General features: G+C 41.3%; 1 protein-coding gene across 1 annotated transcript in view; it reads right to left on the bottom strand.

Annotated features, from left to right (window-relative positions):
• LOC126356315 (uncharacterized) overlaps positions 1–22882 on the bottom strand; it is a 92527-nt gene that overhangs the window by 35302 nt on the left and 34343 nt on the right. The window contains exons 3-4 of the mRNA XM_050007320.1: positions 21293–21774; positions 6778–6877 (exon numbers count right to left, since the gene is read on the bottom strand). Coding sequence (XP_049863277.1) covers positions 6778–6877; positions 21293–21774 — 582 coding nt within the window. The remainder of the gene's footprint in view (positions 1–6777; positions 6878–21292; positions 21775–22882) is intronic.

The raw sequence follows: 22882 nt of genomic DNA, 5'->3' as shown, positions 1-22882 counted from the left end.
AAGCCGGACGGGGATCTCCAGTTACCATGAGTTACCGCTGACACTATAACACAGACAATAGAGACCTGCGTGGTGTAAAGCCAGAGTGACAACTAGGACGTTGGCTGGCATTCTGTGCTGTTCAACAGTGAGTTTCGCTTCTGTTTGTAGGGCTCAGATGAATGTCATTTATCAGCAGCAGCTGGTGGAAGGTCACTGGAAATGACTATTCTCAGGACCCATTACTCTATAGCTATTGGAATCAGTGTGTGGGAACTACAGTCTACAGGACTGATATGGTAACTGTTGAAAGGAAGCTGCTTATTCGTCATCAAGTAGCAAGAATGGGGTATCCTGTTATCATATCGGTCCCAGAGCAGGATAATGCAAGACCCAAATCTGCAGCTTACATCGCCAACGGCTTGAGGAATACACTGTTCACTGAATGATCTGCCTTTTCTACTGATTTGTAACCCATACAGTGGGAAGTCGTAATCTTTCATACGAAACTCTAACTAGCAGTCTACAAGAGCTGGAGGCTGTTTGCTTCCATGCCACAACCCACACCACCTTGAGACGATTGTGTTGCATTAAATTCCAAACGTCTTTGCGGTGTCAAATGCAATGAGGGTACACGAGTGTTGGTGGTGATCTGGCCGTTGGATGTAGACGTTAAGCCTGATAATCCCATTGGTGGTATTCAGGAGAATTAGGCTGCGTTCTGGCTGTGGTTTTCGCTTTCTCCCTTCTCACATCATTCTACAACACGAATGTGACACCACACGATGAATACACTAATTATTGTCACCTACATCACCTACACTCAACTGATACAATTAAGATACGGCACACGCCTTACAGAAAGAAGCCATTGTGTATGGAGGTAAAAAATCTTTCCGATTAGGCGGCTCAACAACATTCCAATGTCTTCCAGGTGAAAGTGCTACACAGCTCTGTTTCTTTTTCTATAAGAAAAATTTCTACATAATTTCCTCATTCATAATCAATTTTTTGTTAGAGGCTTCCTGGTGTAAATCTCTTTAATGGAAGATATATTTAACGTATTTTTACTGAAGACTATTCACGCTGAACTGTCAAAGTTGGAATGTGATAAGACCGTTACGGAGGACAGCGGAGCCTTTCTTCCTCTTATCAAGGTGGCGTAGTTACTCTCCCACTCGTGCGTTGTAAGTTTGATGGGCTGGTAGGGACTACAGAGGTGGCCGGAGCAGAATAGACATTGTTCAAGAAACTGTTCATTATTCATAAAGTAAGACCAGATACAGATGGATGTCCTCGTCCAGTGGGCTCAGCCTGTCGTTGATCCACGGCGTCATCTTAACGATTCAGCGGCAGTGGCCGTTTACAAAACTCACGCACGCTGGTGGGAGTCAGTCCGCTGCCTCAGCGCTCAGTCGCAGCAATCTGGAGCTAGCTCAGCCTTTGTTACAGCCCAAAGCGACTACACTTAGCAAATGTGTCGGTATGTGTGCAGAGGCTTCAATGGATTCCAAGGTCAGCCCGACGGCGTCAGTCTTGGTCTCCAAGAAGCACGGCTGGTGACTGGCAGGAGGAGGCTATTGATCAACACTCAGACTCTGCTGCACTCTTCACAGCTTGTGGGTAGCTGTTTGGAGCACCCTCGCGCTGTGATATTTCTCTGTTTGGCGACAGTGTATGTCCAGTCGATTCAGTCAATCCTGTGTCGATACTTCGTTACTAGAGTGGTACCACACGTTGATGTAAAAGTATGGGGCGGTTTTCAGGTAGGCTTTGTGGCGGTTTCCGTACGGTAACTACGTCCAAAATTGGCGTTCGGGTATGCCATCTACATGGTAACATATCTTCTCCCTTCGGAAAAATTCGTTCTCTAAGTTGCTCAATCGACAGTGAGCTAGAACAGACAGCCAGACACTTTTAAACACGACAAATCTCTCAGCAGTTTATATAGTACTAGGTACTGGGTGATTCGGAAAACTATATACATACACATTATGACAGGCTATATTTTGACTAGAGTGGTTACTTTTGACCACCTAGTCACACTTAGGTTCACTTTCCAAGTAGTCCACTTATTGTTTCAGGCAACAGTTTCTGTGTTGTTCAAATCGAGTCTCTAGGAAAGGCTGGCCTATAAGACACTGACAATACAAAAAATCAGACACCCATTCAGTGGCAGCATCAACCCGCCGTGTAGACGTTGGGTGTTAGGATTCCGAGAGGTGTTGTACAAATATGTAACCGCAGCACCACACCCGTTTGACCTATCTGAAACTGCAAATTCTGTATACACGCTTTATTCCCAATAACATATTTCATCGAATTAATCGATTACCTCTTTTCATTGTGTCGTAAGATTTGCCACTAAAGTTATAACAATTGCAATTTGGCCAGGACTTAAACTACTTACAATAAGAATGCTAATACATTCACTACGATCACACTATTGATCATGGCACTTGGAGACACAACGCCCAGGTCTCTCAACTTAACCTCTCATCCCAAATATAACCGTTCTGCGTATCTTGTGATTATCACTGACGTATATCACTATCCACAGGCAATCTATCAGCTTCAATGTGTGCAACCGTATTTCGAGTCATTAGTAACAAGCACTCTTTCAGCTTCAACCTGTGCTGTTACGTCAACTGCTTTCTCCTTGTTACATTCTTTCCTTGAAAAAGTTGCCAACTTTCCCATAATGACGCACTTGATATTTCCCAACACTTGTTCCGACTCTTAGACAGATCCTCTGCCAACACGCCAGCTGAACTTGGAGAGACCGGCGGCGACGGCATCGTTGCCATGACGGATCTCGCATCCGGGTAGCAACACAGCGTCATTCTGTGCTGTTCTGGGATACACGTTGCAAAGACAAATAAATCTTAAAATAAAACACTGCTGCAATTGCGAAATACCTATTGAAACAGTGGGTCTGTTTTTTATTAGGTAAAAGCATCACTGATAGAAGTTGAGGGAGTGCAGTGTAGATACAGAAAGGAAAAGAAAAGCTCCGCACACGACTGAAGAACTTTGTAGACATCAATCCACATATCTGACTACGCAGATCTCTGCATTCATCTTAAATGTGTAGCCTACACGACAATACTTTGAGTATCCCTGTTTATTATTTACTCTCGCCTACACTTCCCCAACGTACACCCAGTTTCATATACGACATAATTTTCTCTGGAGTATTCTGACACAAACAGAGAAGAAAGGAGCGGATATTTAATCAGAAATGTCGGCCATATATAGAACACACGAACGCCTAAAGTTGGTACAGACTGCTACCTACTAATGGTGGAGATGATGACATCGGCTGTAGACTGATGCCGGTTTTTATACCAGATGTAGCGGTCCGGCCTAATACGACATCTATGAAAAGGAGGGGAGCCGTTCTTCCGGCTATCAGGATGGTTTTGTTGCTCCCCATCCAGATCTTCTAAGCTCAGTGTTCTGGAGGAGACGACTGGAAGTAGTCGGAGGTGAAGAGAGACGCAGTTCAGTAAAATTCTGTATTATTCACCAAGCTAGACTAACACAGTTGCACGTCCTCGTCTGTTGGGCACAATCTGCTGTCCATCCACGGCGTCTTCGAATCGATGTAGTTGTTTCTACATCTTGTAATAAAGTTGATTATAGTGATATAAATTTACTATCCAATCTTGGATCATATAAAGTGAACGGTACCGCGGTGAAGACGTAAATACCAAAAATTCGCTACTACATACTATGCAAAAATGTTTAAATGTTAACTTTTATAAATATTTAGTGTGATTGCAACGATGAGTACATACTTTTCAAAAAGGATAAACAATAATTTGTGTTTTATTTATGAAATGTATGCCCCAAAGATTATTTTTCATAAATAGATAGATACACTATAGTACGTTATTTGCTACTTGTAGTTAAAGTGTACCTTTGCTCTTTTGGGGAGTTGTTTGTACATGTCGGAAGTGCGAGGACGGAGAAGGAGTTATGTATGCTTTACTGATTTGTATTGTAAAGCGAAATGACTGAAAATATACGTGTAATTCTGCAGAAAGTCCACCAGTTTTCGCATTGTTATTGAAGTAGCTACCCGATCATCTTCTAGACAATTATAGACAGATGAACCACAGAAAGGAAGGGAACAACGAGACATCAACATACAACAAAGATGAGCTACAAAAAAGATTATTATTACCAGAACTGGTTATTAAAATTAGACTCCTCCCCCCCCCCCCACGACACTCACTGCTGTATGTCACTATGTCACTATCTCAATGTGGCAAGTGCTGCGAAAAGTGGTTCAAATGGCTCTGAGCACTATGCGACTTAACTTCTGAGGTCATCAGTCGCCTAGAACTTAGAACTACTTAAACCTAACTACATCTACATCTACATCTACATGACTACTCTGCAATTCACCTTTAAGTGCTTGGCAGAGGGTTCATCGAATCACAATCATACTATCTCTCTACTATTCCACTCCCGAACAGCGAGCGGGAAAAACGAACACCTAAACCTTTCTGTTAGAGCTCTGATTTCTCTTATTTTATTTTGATGATCATTCCTACCTATGTAGGTTGGGCTCAACAAAATATTTTCGCATTCGAAAGAGAAAGTTGGTGACTGAAATTTCGTAAAAAGGTCTAAACGAACACCTAAAGCTTTCTGTTCGAGCTCTGATTTCTCTTATTTTATTTTGATGATCATTCCTACCTATGTAGGTTGGGCTCAACAAAATATTTTCGCATTCGGAAGAGAAAGTTGGTGACTGCAATTTCGTAAAAAGGTCTCGCCACGACGAAAACCTCTATGCTGTAATGACTTCCATCCCAACTCGTGTATCATATCTGCCACTCTCTCTCCCCTATAACGTGATAATACAAAACGAGCTGCCCTTTTTTGCACCCTTTCGATGTCCTCCGTCAATCCAACCTGGTAAGGATCCTACACCGCGCAGTAATATTCTAACAGAGGACGAACGAGTGTAGTGTAAGCTGTCTCTTTAGTGGACTTGTTGCATCTTCTAGGTGTCCTGCCAATGAAACGCAACCTTTGGCTCGCCTTCCCGACAATATTATCTATGTGGTCCTTCCAACCTAAGGACATCACACACATCCATGCCCGAGGCAGGATTCGAATCTGCGACCGTAGCGATCGCTCGGTTCCATACTGTAGCGCCTAGAACCGCACGGCCACTCCGGCCGCGAATATGTAACCAGCCGCCCAAAATTACTAACTTAGTCCAAACATAACTAAGTTCACCATTGCGCAATAAGAGGGTGGGACGGCCAGAATCTGAGAGATTATTAAAATCTCGCACCTGTCGCATGTGACTGACACTAGTAGCGCCACTATGAAGATGCAAATGAGGTTTCCTTTAAATACACACTGAACTGGTCGCGAGCGTCAGTTAGCATTGGGACTGGGCTGGATGAGTTGACGTTAGTCAAAGGATGCCTTTAAAGTGACAAGGGCGCCATAAGCAGCACATCATTTTGTTTGAACGAGGTTGTGTTATGGCGATACGAGAAGCTGAATGTTCCTTCAGAGGTATTGCAGAAATACTTGGCTGAAATCTAGCCACCGTATATGACTGCTGGCAGCGGTGGTCACGCGAAACAGCAGGAAGATCGGGCTCCGGAAGGCCATGTGGCACTACCGAGATGGAGACCATCGTGTTAAGAGAATGGCTCTCGCGCATCATAATGCATCTTCAGCAACAGTTTGAGAATCAGTTGGCATCATAGCGGCAGAACCAACTGTTGCAAATCAGTTTCCTCAAGGACAGCTCCGAGCAAGACGCTCTTTAGCACGCATTTCACTGATCCGAAACCACCGCCATTTGGGACTTCAGTGCTGTCAAACGAGAGCCGATTGGAGGGCAGGGTGGTGTTCTCTTGTCTGTTGTTTTTCTCATAAAAACTGGTTCGGCGTCGGTGGCAGCAATGGCACAGTGTTTGCTAGAATTAGACCAGCCAAGGGCCTGCAAACAAACTGTCTGCGTGCTGGACACACCGGATTTACACCTGGAGTTATGGTCATGGTTGCGATTTCATATGTCAGCAGGAGCACTCTCGTTGTTATCCCATGCACCCTGACTGCAAATATGTAGGTCAGTCTGGCGATACGACCCGCTACTCATGTATAGCATTCCACTGGTGTTTTCCAGCAGGATAACGCTCGCTCATATATCGCTTTAATAACCCAACATGCACTGCAGAGTAACGACATATTGCCTTGGCCTTGTGGATCACCAGATCAGTCTCCAATCGAGTACTTATGGCATATAATCAGACGATAGCACCAGCGTCATCCACAAACAGCGTTAACCACATCTGTATTGAGTGACCAAGTGCAACAGGCATCGAACTCCATCCCACAAACTGACATCCGGCACATGTACAATACAATACATGCACGTTTTCGTGCTGGTATTAAACAATCTCGTGGTTTCAGCTGTTATTAATAGACCAGCAGTTCAGATTTGCAACGGATTGTTTCGCGCTCACATTAATCTGTGATCTTGATATATTAATCACATAAATACGTTACTTAGACAAATGTATTCCTGGAATTTCATTACTTGACATTAATTATTTTTTGGTGTTGCAGTTAGTTTTTTCCGTCAGTGTACACGTCATTAGGCCAGTGCTCGTAACTTGCAACTCACTTCTCCTGAGTCGGGTCCCATTCAAATCTCTCAAGTAGTTTGTCCAGCATCTCAAAAGCTTATTTAAAAATAAGCTCAAATACATGCCATGTTTAATTTTAATGACTATAAAAGTAATGAAAGAATCTACTTACTACGCCTGCGACAAATAAGCTGGAGCAGAGGTTTGCCATGTTGACGAATAAGAGACAGAATATGGACACATTCATTGCTGACTGCAACAGAGACACAATTCTGTAACAAAATTAGCAACACGTTAGAATTATTACTTTCTTATATGAAACTCCCTCTACCCTACTACCCATTAATGTCATTTTCTTTCATTTTATACCCTTATTATGTAAGAAGATTTTCATTTGTGGAAGAAGTCACTGAGCACTTTTGATAATGTGCTATAATTTTAGGCACCACTGTAAAGCAGTCAAATTTTCCAATGTCCATTCCTTCACTGATGATCTCGAACTCGTCTGAAATATTAGGAGATTCCATCCAATTAATACCAATACCACCCAAAAGGGTTTTACAATTTTAAGTATTTTTCAGAACTATCAGCTGCTTCTTTTCCAGCTTTACTTACGACTTGTACATCAACGTACTATTTATAGTATATCAATGCTGCATGCACACCCATTTCCTTCGTAGTTTTCACTTTGGTGAATTTCTTGTTTCCTTTTCATTGCCTTTTTAAAAAAATCTAGAAACTACAATTTAGCAAAATAGCTGAGTAACCTCTCGAAAACCAAAAAAATAGAGACGCATATGTATGTGAAATGAACTTTCTATCACAAGCTAAGTACATGACTATACACAAATCATTATGATTACAGACCTGTAAATGTTGTTTAACAATCATAATACTGAACAGGGTGAAGTTCCGACAGCTGCATTCAAACATTCTAGACTTTGTGGCATAGGATAAAATCAGGGAATCTGCACCGCACGCGTTATTTGCTCGTCTACAAACTGTCATTTGTAATAGCTGGACACTGAAGCAATAATTGAAGAAGTGACCAGTGCCAGAGATATCGACATGTTAAAGAGTGGCGCCTCTTAGGATTCAATGCTGCTGAGAATGGACTATCTGATTTCGAGATGGCTGAAGAAAGGAATAAAGTCACCAACCTTGTTCTAAGAACTATCTGAGCAACTGCCTCACGTGGTTCAGAAAATACAGATCTGAGATGATGAGGCAGGGATTTGAACCGTGGTGACCGCGAAAACCAGTCCAGTACCACAACAATAGCAAAACGTCATACTTGAACTAAAAAGAGCATGAGGTAATGCAACTTTACTGCAGCATACTTGCCACTTTGTATTTTCTACCAAACTACAGTACTGAGAAAAGTTTTCATGATATAACTATTCGTGATTTGCGTGGTCCTTTACTGCTTGTTCAGTAGGGAAACGTAATCGTTCCCTTTAATAGCCCCCCTTTCAAAATAAAAGCAAAAGTAAAAAAGTACATTCAAATTTATTTTTAGGAATGTTGTTGTTGAAGATGAACTTTTCGAAGAGTCATTATACATCTTCTTACAAAAAGGTACAGCCAAACTTTCAAGAAACATTCCTCACACACAAATAAAGAAAAGGTGTTATGTGGACATGTGTCCGTAAACGCTTAATTTCCACGTTAGAGCTCATTTTAGTATTCGTCGATTCACCGCCAGTTGGCCCAATTGCAGGAAGGTAACTTTGAATTCGGTGCTTGTGTTGACATGCGACTCATTGCTCTACAGTACTAGCATCAAGCACATCAGTACGTAGCATCAACAAGCTAGTGTTCATCACGAACGTGGTTTTGCAGTCAGTGAAATGTTTACAAATGCAGGGTTGGCAGATGCCCATTTGATGTATATATTAGCAGGGGGCAACAGCCGTGGCGCGATACGTTTGTATCGAGACAGATTTCCAGAACGAAGGTGTCCCGACAGGAAGACGTTCGAAGCAGTTGATCGGCGTCTTAGGGAACACGGAACATTCCGACGTATGACTTGCGATTGGGGAAGTCCTAGAACGACGAGGACACCTGCAAAGGACGGGGCAATTGTTCGTGCAGTTGACGATAACTCTAATGTCAGCGTCAGAGAAGTTGCTGCTGTACAAGGTAACGTTGACCACGTCACTGTATGGAGAGTGCTACGGGTGAACCAGTTGTCTCCGTACCATGTACAGCGTGTGCAGGCACTATCAGCAGCTGATTGGCCTCCACGGGTACACTTCTGTGAATGTGTCATTCCTCATTTCAGTGAAAATGTTCTCTTTACGGATGAGGCTTCATTCCAACGTGATCAAATTGTAAATTTTCACAATCAATATGTGTGGGCTGACGAGAATCCGCATGCAATTGTGCAATCGCTTCATCAACACAGATTTTCTGTGAACGTTTGGGCAGGCATTGTTGGTGATGTCTTGATTGGGCCCCATGTTCTTCCACCTACGCTCAATGGAGCACGTTATCATGATTTCATAGGGGATAATCTGCCTGTGCTGCTAGAACATGTGCCTTTGCAAGTACGACACAACATGTGGTTCATGCACGATGGAGCTCCTGCACATTTCTGTCGAAGTACGCTTCTCAACAACAGATTCGGTGACCGATGGATTGGTAGACGCGGACCAATTCTATGGCCTCCACGCTCTCCTGACCTCAACCCTCTTGACTTTCATTTATGGGGGCATTTGAAAGCTCTTGTCTATGCAACCTCGGTACCAAATGTAGAGGGTCTTCGTGCTCGTATTGTGGACGGCTGTGATACAATACGCCATTCTCCAGGACTGCATCAGCGCATCAGGGATTCCATGCGACGGAGGGTGGGTGCATGTATCCTCGCTAACGGAGGACATTTTGAAAATTTCCTGTAACAAAGTGTTTGAAGTCACGCTGGTACCTTCTGTTGCTGTGTGTTTCCATTCCATGATTAATGTGATTTGAAGAGAAGTAATAAAGTGAGCTCTAACAACGAAAGTAAGCGTTTCCGGACACATGTCCACATAACATATTTTCTTTCTTTGTGTGTAAGCAATGTTTCCTAAAAGTTTGGCCGTACCTTTTTGTAACACCCTGTATAGCTGGAAAATTGATGTGCCGGGAGTACGCATTTAATCTCGCGAACTTCCCGCGGATTTGGAATCCCTCTGGCCGCCAGTAGGGGGCAGGACGGAAGAGATGGTGGTTAAGGGCTGCGGCGACATGGAGGAAAAAAGATGATGATGATATTTAGTTTGTGGGGCTATGAACTGCACGGTTATCAGCGTCCGTGCAAAGTCCCACTTTTACACAGTCCAATTTTGTACACAGTACATTAGAGCTACTGTCACGAATGGTAATGATGATGAAATGATGAGGGCAACACAAACACGAAGTCCCTGGGCAGAGAAACTCCCCAACCCGGCCGGGAATCGAAAGCGGGATCCTGTGATCCAGAGTTAGCAACGCTCGCCGCTGGACCACGAGCTGCAGACGAAGAAATGAGAGTGTCACACCGGCGGCGAAGAGTGCAAATAAGGCGACGTATTGTGGCAAAGCATCTGCCGTGGCCCGTAAGCAAGTGGGGTGGCTTGGCTCGCTGCGGGTTTGACGGGGCAGAGTGTTGGTCGCACCCGTGAACACTGCTCGTTAAAAGCAACTTCTGCAGGGCGCACAGTATTTGGCGTGTCCTCTGTTATCGAAGTTACGAGCAGTTTGTGTCCATTTTGGTGTCGGGTTGGAGTCCGGTGTTACCTTTGCAAATACTAGACGTCGTGGCGTCTGCTGCATGATTCCCGTGGGTTTCTGACTACGAGTAATCTTCGTTACGTCCTTCTCTTCACGCTATCTCAGCAAGCGTTTGTCAATAGGCGCTGAATTTTACGAGAAATCAAGGTGAGCTTCCGACGTCACTTGGCGTCACGTGGCGGCTATTTTGACTCCGAGTTCTGGTTCCCCGTTGTTATATACATAAATGCGTTATTTATTTTGTCTGGTACTACTTGGGTTCAGTTCTGTCAATTGTGTACGCTTGTAGCTGCCACTATTCCAAACTGGTTTCAGAATCTAAGGGTATAGAATGCAGATTTAATGCTTCTGACTTGCTAATTGTACTTTTTACACAGTGAAAATTATTTAATCCAGCTACCTTATTTATGAGGCATGTCTATAGTTACTTGTTGGCTAGTATCACGAGCTTGCTCGAGCTGGTTATTAAATTTTTTGCACAACTAAAAAAAAAAAAAGAGAGAGAGAGAGAGAGAGAAAAGCTAAAGAAAAATTATATGCCTCAGTAGTCAAGTCAAAGTTTCCTGCATAAAATCATACTTTTCTGCATTTGTAGTATGTTTACTTTTTACTAAATAATCAACGAGTTGTCTTTGTGTTACAGGATAAGTGATTGCATCTCTTGTTTAGTGTGGTCTAGTTAAAGATGCCTGTGTACCATGACTGAAAATTCTAATGAAGTTTTCTTGTACTGTGGCAGCGGCAACCTCCGTCCTATGTTAGTACAAAAGGAGGAGTTATTGCTAGTTGCCTCTGCCGCCGCCTCTATCATCATAAATTTGAGCCACATTGGTCAGTCATTTTGGCTACTTCGAAGGCAATGGCTTTTCATAATTACTGACAGTAGTCGATGGTTAATATTTGTAACATATTCATTTAATCATATGTTCTGCTGTTTCTAATGTTAATGCATTTTTACCTCATTTAATATGTTTTACTAAAAGGAAGTGATGCTGTACTGTTGCCGTTTTGAGGTGTTTGATTTCAGTTGTGTTATTGAATTTTAGTCTTTTCAGTTCTGCAGGCCATTTGTTAATGTTATTCTTGGATTTTTGCTTTTTAAAAAAAATGCATTAGTGTTTTTACAAACGTTAAAAAATTCATTACGGTTCAGTACGCTTCCACTCAACACCAGCTCCCTACCGCATCTCAGTTGAATAATTCTGTTTAATATGGATTACTTTGATCACGCTGTCTGTTGCTTTTTTCGGATATAACAAACGTTTCGGATGTAACAAACGCTGAGACTGAATAGTTCCATTTGTAGTGCTAGAAGGCTAAACTTGCCATGTAAATTGTTTTGTCTTACTATATTTACATTCTTGTCTTTGAGTTTAATCAGTGTAGAAGGCATAGTAATTAAGAATAACTTTCACATGGATTATAGCTTTCTTCTGCCGACCTCTTCAGTACCATAGTCCATTCAGCCTAATCAGTTTTTAAAAATAGCTTATTTCATTATGTTTTATCGGCCTACAGCTGCAATCCTACAGTATAAGAAAGATCCCTCAAATCTGCAGTGGCTCGGCGCTACTGCTTCACGCGTCTGGTTCAACAAATAACGCTATTTTGTATACATCGCTATGGTAACACCACAGAGTTGTCACAGCTCTATATCCGACTACTACTTTCGCCTACAGCAGTTTGTGACTCGCTGTTTAAAGCTGTGAACAGAGCTGATGTTCTTCTTTCGCCTACTCCACTACAACGTTTCTGTCTTCAAATTATGTCCAGGGTAACACAATAAAAATCAGTTTACGTAAATGGATTTTTCAACTTCTTTAAGTTGAGGCCAAACAGAAACAGTTCCTTTACCAAAAATCACAGCATGTCGAGAGGACATGAAATACTAATAAAATAATAATTATTGTATATCAGCTATCATTCACCATGTCTTTAAAATTATTCTTGAGATTCTTTTCTTACATAGGCACCTCTTTTGTGACTAACTAAACGGAATGAAGGAAGGGAGATTAGGGCTTAACGTCTTGTCGATATCGTGGCCATTTGAGACGGAACACAAGCTCGGAATATTTCAAGGATGGGGAAGGAAATCGGCAGAGTCCTTTTGAAAGTACCATCCAGGCATTTACCTCGGTCGACTTAGGGAAATCACTAAAACCCAAATCTGGATGGCCACATGCCAGTTTGAACTGTCGTCCTCCAGGATGCGAGTCCAGTCCGCTAACCACTGTGTCATGTCGCTCGGTAGCAGCTAAATAATTTTTGAAGGGTTGGCCGTTGATTTTTCTCTTCTTTTGTGTATGGAGAATCTAAAGTGGCAAAGTGTACGAAATTGATTTTTAACACGTACGTTAGAGATGTGGTGACATAATTTTGAGCAGTTTTCAGACGAGTATTTCATGCGTTCGCCAATTTTTAAAAGTTATAAGCAAATCTGAGGCAGGTTTCCACTGAATTTTTAAATCATTTTATTTCCATGTGTTCTTTATACTTTTCACAATCCTCTCTTTACATCTTTGCTGAGGTAAAGTGTTTTTTGATAGAGTGCTTCTTCTAATATAATTTCGTAATATTTACACCTCATGTATCATAAGTATGCCTTCGAGCAGTTCTGCTACTGTGGAATTAAATTTGTGGAATGTTATGATGTACACTTGTGTGTTTTTATGTGTTCTGGTATCATTATATTCTTCAGTTCCGTTTTGTTGCTCGTGTCTGTCTATGTTTCGGAGGTGAGTGACATTTCATTTGTAGTCAGGAACGTATGGGAAAAACAGTAAGTGAGGATAAACAGTTATCTTTGATCAAGCAAGGAGCTTTGTCCTCGGCAGTGTATTTTTTAGTGGGTATATTTTGGGTGCTTTCTTGAGTATGCACATTAATTTGAGTGTTTTTGTAGTGACTATGTTCTCCATTTTAGTGACTGATCAATAAAAGAAGAGGCATGTGACAAGAAATTTGGATATTGTAGTATTCTGGTTTCGATTTCTATAAATATCTCAGCTTGGTGGCTACTTAAATTTACTTCCTGATTTACATCTAGTATTCTTCAGCGCACAGCCTTTCTATATGGCACAATTTTTCTGTAATCGAATGACAGCTGTGTTCTATAAAGGTTTTTCGTTCTTAAGATTTTCATATGTTCTTCCAGTATCACTTTTTCGTTGATGTTCTGAAAATGTTATATGACTGTTTATGTATTTCCACTTTTTGATGTATTCTTTGTGTTCCCAGTGTCTTGCATGTTTGTCATTGCAGCCTATACATATTTGATCCTGGAACTCGCCAGGATTTGATGTTGTTTTGCATAGAGGTGACTCGATTTTGTTTCGTGTTCTGTATGCTACGTGTAAGCCTGGTATCTTCCATGTTTTTCGACTTGTCATCTATGCTTGTGTTCTCTATTCGTGTGTGACCTTAGTTGCAGACCTTCAGCTTTCTTATTTTCTTCTGTAGTGTGTCTCCAACAATGGTAGTTTGGTTCTTTTTCCATAAAACTTGTGCAGTATTTTCTAATTTTCTTCAATGTAGTGTGTTTTCATGCATCGAGGTGCATGGATTTGAGGTTATTTTGATGATCGTATATTACTTCCTTTGCTGTTGTCTCGTTTCTATATGCGTCAGACTTGTGTTTGCTGTACCACATCCTTAAATTTAAGTCCTAGGAAGTTTATTCCTTTTTGTGCCATTTTGTGAACAGCGTATTATATATCTTATGCTCTATTTGATCATCACAATCATAAGACGTTCTGCCTGTTGGCAGCTTCCTGTCATTATTACTTTCCCCATCTGCTCCCGTTCCAGGCCAGCGGCTTCATAGTTTGGTGTCTTCCATTTTTCATTTGATTCTTTTTTTATCATTCCCGTTCCTGTTTTGCTCTATTCTTCCATGCTCTTTCGATATCTGTTAACGGTATTGATTTTCCTCGCAGTAATGTCCCACCCGTTCAAATTTCCTTTTCTTAAGCTGTTTTAGGTGCCTTCTTTCTTCCGTTACCGTTTTCAGTATTTCACTGATCCTCACTTTATCCATCTCCTCACTTTATCCATCCACTTCATCTACTCCATAATCCCCCAAATCTACACCACTAACGCTTCAAATCTGTCCCTTTCTCTATTTCATTCCTTAGCGTCGACAGCCATAAAGAAAAATAATTCATATAAAGCATTTAACCAACATTTTTCTTGTGACCCGGAAATTATTAGAAGAACTTTTTTCTTAACTCCAAACCCAATTCCCTGCATAAAAAATGGCATCATGCTGTTTTGTTTCGGATTTTATTTATGCTCATATAAATGTAGTTTCCATTTTCTGGTGGACCATTTATTTACGTCGTCCAAAAACCTGCCACAGTGCATGAAATTACATATTAAGTGTTCCTGAAACAGTTTGTAAGGTACATTCTGTACCACTAGCTCCATTTACTGCCACTTCCTGTTCCATGCACTGATGGTAGGTCGGAAAAAGGACTATCAGTACACCTGTATTTGAGCCCGTATTTTTCTAATTCTAGCGTCATGGTCAGTACACGGAATGTGTGCCATTATGCTTTAGGCAGAAGTTACCCTTCAGTGGGATCACGTGGAGAAGTCCCTCATGGAACATGCCTTTACATTTACGTTTAATTAAACTCGCTCAAACTCGCAAACTATTCAGTGTAGAAAGATTGGGGTTTATAACACTGTGTTGCCGAAAGCGCTGCATTAAATATTCATTTTAGTCTTGTTGACAGCAAAAGCGTTGAAAAATGATGTACAGAAAGTTTATAAAAATGCTTTTTCTGAGGAAGTATGAAACATTTTCGGCACTCAATTTAAGTGACAATATTAAGTGAACGAAATCTTCAGAATAAATTACACTTCCATCTAATCAAATCAGGACCTTTAATCCATTCCTGTCAAAGGTATGTAATACTTTGCCATAGAAAACAATATTTTGGGGCATTATTAACAACGTCACTAGAAACAGAATTGCGTAGTCTTATTTTTATATTTTTTCTTGTATTATGACAGACTTCAGTCCAATCGGAATATGATTAATGTGGGGGTTAATATAATTATTTAGTTGTACTTATGAAAACATTGACAACATGTATCCAAAAGGCGAAATTTTTATGACACACCATTGTTTTACGCACAGAGACATGAGAATTTCTCGTTCCGGGACACATTATACTGATGAGCGAAAGAAACTGGTACACCTCCATATTATCGTGGAGGGCACCCACGAGCAGACCACGTGGAATGGCTGCGACTAATGTCTGCAGTAGTGCTGGAGGGAAGTGACACCATGAATCCTGAAGGTCTGTCCATACATCCGTAAGAGTACGAAGGGGTGGAGATCTCTTCTGAACAGCAGGTCTCAAGGAATCCCATATACGCCCAATAATGTTCATGTCTGGGGAGTTTGGTTGGCAGGGGAAGTGAACTAACAAGAGTGTTCCCGGAACAATTCTGTAGCAATTATGGACGTGTGGGGTGTCCCATTGTCCTGATTGAAATGCCCAAATCTGTCGGAATGCACAAAGGACATGAATGGATGCAGATGATCAAACAGAACGCTTACGTACGTGTCACCTGTCAGTGTCGTATCTAGACGTATTAGCGGTCCCATATCACTCAAACTGCACACGCTCCACAGCATTATAGAGCCTTCACCAGCAAGAACAGTCACCTGCTGACATGCAAGGTCCATGGATTCATGAGGTTGTCTCCATACCAGTACACGTCCATCCGCTCAATATAATTTAAAAGGAGCCTCGTCAGACCAGCCAACATGTTTCCAGTTGTCAACAGTCCACTGTTGGTGTCGACGGGATCAGGCGAAGCTTAAAGCTTTGTGTCGTGCAGTCATCAAGGGTACACGAGGGACTTTCGCCTTCGAAAGTCCACGTCGAGGATGTTTCCTTGAATGGTTCGGACGCTCGCACTTCTTGATACCCGAGCACTGAAATCTGCAGCAATTTGCGGAAGGGTTGCACTTTTGTCACACTTAACGATTCTCTCCAGTCGTCGTTCTTGCAGTATCTCTTTCTGGCCGCAGCGGTGTCAGATATTTTGATGTTTTACCTGATTCCTGATCTTCAAGGTACTCTCATAAAATGGTCGTACGGGAGAATCCCCACTTCATCGCTGCTTCGGCGACGCTGTGTCCCATTGCTCGTGCGCCGACTGTAACACCACGTTCAGACACTTAAATCGTGCCACTTCCTCAGCCCACTGCCCGCCCCTCCTTGCAGATTCGTGCCAGTAGATTGTAGAGTATGGGTGAGTGTGGTCGATGTGTTTTTAGTGCAGTGTTATGTTTTTGTTGTAGGGTGATAATGATGATGATGGTGGTGATGATGATGATGATGATGAGAAGTGAGAAAGTGAAACCCAGGGCCGGCATATGGCCTACTCCTTTCGAATAATCCCAGCACCATCACCGATCTGAATATCCCCACTCAAGGAATGGATCAGCATCAATTGTCAAATGCGGTCACTTCATGAGACTCTGAGGAGAGATTTAGAATTTAACGCAGGATATTGGCACAAAGATTGGTGATGACCAGCTTAGCGCTTTTACCCTTCCTACCCTTATCTCTGAGACCACCACGGCACAGGCGTGCGCTAGCAACCTCGCCTATGAAGTTGGGAAATTTTACGTGATATCATGTTTGAATATTGTTATTTACACGCAGTTTTGATAAACACTGGCTAGTGCACTCCTCTGTTTAGGGTGCATTAACACGGGCTGTATCTTACGACGCTGTTGCTACGATAGTGTTACCGTCAAATTTGCTGCAATTTGGCACTACAATATTTCTGTATGGCCGGGCAGTATTTCTGACTGAGCAGGGTACTTGAGGTAATTGCTGACTCCGATGTGTTACCGGTGTTTTCCACTGCATTAGCGATGTTTCAGTTACACTTGAAGAACGATCATGATATTATGAGGTTCTTTTGTGACAGAACTGGCATTGGTAATTCTGCAAATGAAAAGAATAGGTGTTGTAATTTACAGAACATAAAGACATTCTATTTTATTACTTTGGCAGGAAGTTCCTTATGAGATCTGTGACCATCTTTACTACTCAATTGAAATACACTGGTCTTGGTCACTAACAGACTTTTCGTAAATATCACATTTTGGGGTAACCCTTTCATATACATCTACATCATATTCAGTGAGCCACCTAATGATGTGTGGCGGAGAGTACTTTCCGTACCACTATCTGATCCCTGCAACGCTGTTCCACTCGCGAATAGTGCGTGGGAAGAATGATTGTCGGTAATCCTCTCTATTGCCTCTAATTTCTCGAATTTCCTACTCGTGGTCAGTACGCGAGATGTACCAGGGGGGGGGGGGGGGGGGGGTAATATGTTGTCCGACTCTTCCTGACAAGTTCTGGCCCGAAATTTCAGTAGTACATCTCTCCGTGATGTGCAACGTCTCTCTTGTAAATTCCGACGGTGGAGTTTGTTTAGCATCTCCGTAACCCTCTCTCCAGCTGAACGATCCGGTGACGAACGCGCCGCTCTTCTCTACCTCCTCTGTCAGTTCTACCTGGCGGGGATTTCAGATAGCTGAATAATACTCAAGAACCAGGCGAACAAGCGCCTGATAAGCCACTTCTTTCGTGGATGAGTTTCATTTCCTTTAGATTCTTTTTGACGAATCTGAGTCTAGTATCTGCTTTTCCCACTATCTGTTTTATATGGTCATTCCACTTAAGGTCGCACGATATAGTTACGCCTAGATATTTTACTGCGGATGCTGTCTCCAGCAGTTTGTATCAATAGTGTAGCTGTACAGTAGTGGGTTTCTTTTCCTATGTATGCGCAATATGTCACATTTATTTACGTTCAGGGTCAACTGCCAGAGCCGGCATCATTCATTAATTCTCTGCAGGTCGTTCTGCAGTTTCATACTATCTTCTGGCGTAGCTTCTTTGGTATAGACAACTGCATCATCTGATAATAGCCTTAAGGATCATCCGACTCTTTCTGCTAGACTATTTATGTATATATTGTAAACAGCAACGGTTCTATCACACTTCCCTGTGGTACTTCGGATTTTACATTAACATCCGTCGATTTAGTTCCGTTAAGTGTGATGTGTTGAGTTCTATCTGCAAGAAATCGCAGGTCTGCTCCGATACTCCGTAAGCTCGTATTTTTTTTTTTTTATTAAACGGCGATGCCTTACTGAAATTAAGGAACACGGCAGCAACCTGAGCGCCGTTGTCCACTGCGCTGTGCATCTTGTGGAGGAACAGAGCGAGCCGAGTTTCGCAGGATCTCTCTTTGCGGAATCCATGTTGATTTTTATAGAGCAGATTATCGTTTTCCAAGAACATCATAATTCTTGAGCATAAAACATGTTCCATAACTCTACAATAGATTGAAGTCAACGATGTAGGTCTATAATTGCGTGAATCTGTCTTCAAGCCTTTCTTAAAAACCGGACTGACCTGCGCTATTTTCCAGTCGTTAGGTACCTGCTCAAGCGATCTATGACAAATTACTGCTAGAAAGGGAGCAAGTTGTTTCGCATGATCTTTATAGAATCTTACAGCTATCTCGTGTGGTCCTGAATCCTTTCTGCAATTAAGCGATTGTAACTGCTTTTCAATTCAGCAATGGGCTATATCAATATCTGCCATTTCGGTTTTCGAACGGCGATTGAAAGGAGGGACAGTGTTACGATCTTCCGCGGTGAAACAACTTCGGAAGACCAGATTCAGTGTTTCGGTCTTCACTCTGTTATCTTCCGTTTCGGTGCCGATGTGGCCGATGACAGAAAGAATAGATGATTTTGACCCAGTTACTGATTTTCCTTATGACCAAAATCTCTTAGGGTTTTTACTCAGGTCGGCTTACAACGTCTTACTTTCACAATCACTGAACGCTTCTCACATTGCTATCATTACGCTCATTTTCGCTTCGTTCAGATTTTTTTTTTTTTTCAGCTATGTTTTTACTTCTCTTGAATCTGAGATGAACTGCTGTTTGTTTACGTAGGGTTTCTAACACGGCTACTAAAACATGGTGGTTCATTCCCATGCCTTAAAACCTTACTCGGAACATACACATCTAGGACATACTGAACGATGCCATTGAATTTTTTCCATTTGTTCTCCACATCTCTGTCCTCATCACCCAACATTTGATGCTGACTGCTGAAATATTCTGAAATTTGTATCCTGTCACCCCTGCTGAGCAAATATTTCTTCCTACCTTTCTTAATATTTCTTATAGGACCCGTCATCAGATGCTGTCACATCCTTGTGACCACTGATACCTTAACTGGTTCGATAGGTTCAGGTGTGTTTGGTGCCAGGAGATCTAAGACGTTACCCTCACAAATTGGTTCTCTAACTATATGCTCAAGGTAATTTTCAGCCAAAACATCGAAGCAATGCCACACGATTCCCTGTCTCTGGCACCATTTTTGATGGCATAACACTCCCAATCTATACCTAGCAAGTTGAAGTCACCCACGGCATGATCAGGAAAATTATTAATGATATTCTGCAAGTTCTGTCTGAAGCGCTGTACAACTATAGATCCTTCCCCAGGTGGTCTATAAAAGTGAAACAACCATTAGATCATCGCAGAAAGTAAACAATTTTGCCACAAAGTGGTGTCTGTCACAGTATGCCTCTGACCATAGCCTAATATGTATAAAATTATTTATTGTAAAAGAAGCACATTAGAATAAAATCACATCTGCTACGTTCCAAGATGAAGATTTTGAAAAGCACAAACAATGCTGAAAGCAGTGTTATGTTGCACAACAAAATTACAAATAGTGTTACACATGAAGGTTGTATAAAGACAGTAGTTAGTGCAGATCACAGGTAGTTAATATACAGAATGCAAATTTCAATAAGTGTTATTGTGTATCAGTTCTACCTGTTGTAGTCCTATCAGAACGTACGCCACCTGCTGGCAAAATTACTTACTTTGTGTCATTTCTTACCGATTGTTAGTCTTATACTGGTGGCCTGCCGGAATGTGCATAGAAATGGGGCCTACATTTTTTTTGAAAGGTTCTTCAATTACATCATTGACATAAGTGTTTTTAAATTGCATTTGCTGTCTTACATTTCATATTTATACCACAGATGTGATTATGCCAATCTCCCAAAACGCTTAGTGAAGAGATGTTAATAAAAATTATTTTGATGACCAAGGATAGTTTATGCCCATTCAATGACATTGTAGTCTTCTGTGCAATTTTTGAGAACGTTGGTACCACAGCTGTTACAGAACTTGTCTCCAGATCATCAGATGTAAGGAATCGTTATCTATCGATAACTAAAATTTTTATAGGAGAATTCCACGAAATTTTATAAAATAGCTTTTGTATTCAGTTCACAGTAACTTCCTTCACACTGGAGAATATCTAATATACAATTAGTAGCTTTGAGAGGGATCATATGCCTAGAATTATCTTAATGTAGACCACCTTAATATCAGTATTATTGTGAACTCATCAAAAGTTAGGGAAGTTACACTGTTCAGTCAAAAATTTCACTTTGAGTATAGTTAACATAATTATGTCCGTCTCAGTTATCATCTTCATTTTCTCTGTTCAAGATCAGCTGATATTCACATGCTGAAAGTAGTATTCCAACTGAAGCTTCTAGTTTGTTTTGTAGTGATGTTTAGAGTACTGGATATTTCTTTAAAGTTAATTAGTGTTGTCTGTTATGTGACACTAAATTCTATACAACTTGATTTTATGCCTGTAAGAGACATTGATGTGCATATGTTCCTTATCTTGTCCCACCAACAGTCACCATATGAAAAAGGAATTAAAAAGTAGTTATTGTTCTACTTTGGGTACTTACAAAAAAACTGGACAACCGGAAGCTAAAATGAAAAGAAAAGATAGTGAGAAGTTCAGGAGCATCTTTATGCATGATTTTTTCAATGCTAACCTTAGAATTGCCTGATGGTGATGCACATTCTTCACCAATTGCTGGTGAAGCCCCTCAAGTGCGGCGTTAGTTGTCAAAGTTGGTTCACCAAGGTTTTGGCCGCTGTTAAGTAATGTCAATCGTCTGCCATTTCTTTTACGTCTGTCAATAAATCCTTCTCCCTCAGTTCTCGTCGTTTGCAAATTAATGAATTCCATGGCTGAAAGGTTGTCATTCAGAACTTCTAACTCCGCTGCCACCATCAACATCATATGAACAAAGAAAATGTCTATGCTTAGGCAAGACTCAGTTATAACCGTAACAGAGAAGGATTGGGCGACATACAGTAACTCAAATGTTGGTGATGCGTAGATGTCAGCAGGTAACCAGGCTGGAACTGGCAACTGCCGCTGAGGCTCTTGCTGGTCCGGGTCGGTCTTAGTGATGATGCGGGACAGCAGTGGGCAAACGACCCAACCAATCACCGCCGCTATCGCCACCATCTGCCCAAACAAAGAAACCACTGCACTGTAACGCTATGAGGAATTTTTAGAAACAAGTGCTATTTTGGAGGGTGGCCAGAAACTATGGGACACTGGAACGATTTACTGTAAAACTGTTCAGTCCTTTTTGACTCTGATCATAAGTTTTTCTCATCTCCTGGAGAGCATCAGAACAAGTTTTTACCCGCTTATGATGACCACAGTCTTTCGCCATACCGCGGGATTTATGCTGTGTTAATTCGATCCCTGGTCGTCGACACACATGGGCAATAATCTCCCACTGGATATTAATGAAACAGGATAAGAATATTGCCTGAATATTGCCTGACTGAAACTTTGACTGGATGTTGGCACATGGTTGAGTTATTTAGTGATACAATATTGCCCATAATAGCTGGCATAAGTTGGTTACTTGGAAAGTTTCAGTCGCAGCAACATATATTTATCATTTGTTCCAAAGATTCAGACGATTTAAAAGTGAAAAACCCATAGTTCTAAATTTATTACCAGTACCACGATGTCACGTCAGAGAAATACTTTCTAAATAATTAAAAAAAAAACATTGAAAAAACCATGAAAATATAGACTTCATACTGAGAGGCTTTATTGATGTGTATATCTACATTATTTTAGCATAAAATGTAATAAACATCTACAGTACCAGTAAACTGCGCCTAGCATTCACAAGAAAATTATTTTCCTGACACATAGTCAATCCTTCTTAAATGAAAATGAAAATCCCCATTCACTTCTTATTAGTGATGGTGCAGTTATATGTAGTATTTCAGAATCTTTTAATTTCCTAGCACCGTATTTGGCAATTATACACTACCGCTCGTTCACAGAAAGATCCGAACCTAAAGACTCGAAAAGAGCTCTAGTCACACCAGTCCCCTAAAAGGTAAGTAGGAGTAATACGCTGAATCACAGGACCATATCGCTAACGTCGATTTACAGTAGGGTTTTTGAATACATACTGTATTCGAACATTGTGAAGTACCTCGAAGAAAACGATTTATTGACACACAGTCAGCACGGATTCATAAAATATCGTTTTTGTGGAACACAACTAACTCTTGATATCCATGAGTAATGAGTGCTATCGACA

The sequence above is a fragment of the Schistocerca gregaria genome, chromosome 1 (assembly GCF_023897955.1).
Source record: "Schistocerca gregaria isolate iqSchGreg1 chromosome 1, iqSchGreg1.2, whole genome shotgun sequence".
NCBI lineage: Eukaryota > Metazoa > Arthropoda > Insecta > Orthoptera > Acrididae > Schistocerca > Schistocerca gregaria.
Note: the sequence above shows the minus strand (reverse complement) of the source record. Positions and strands in the feature narration are given on the sequence as shown.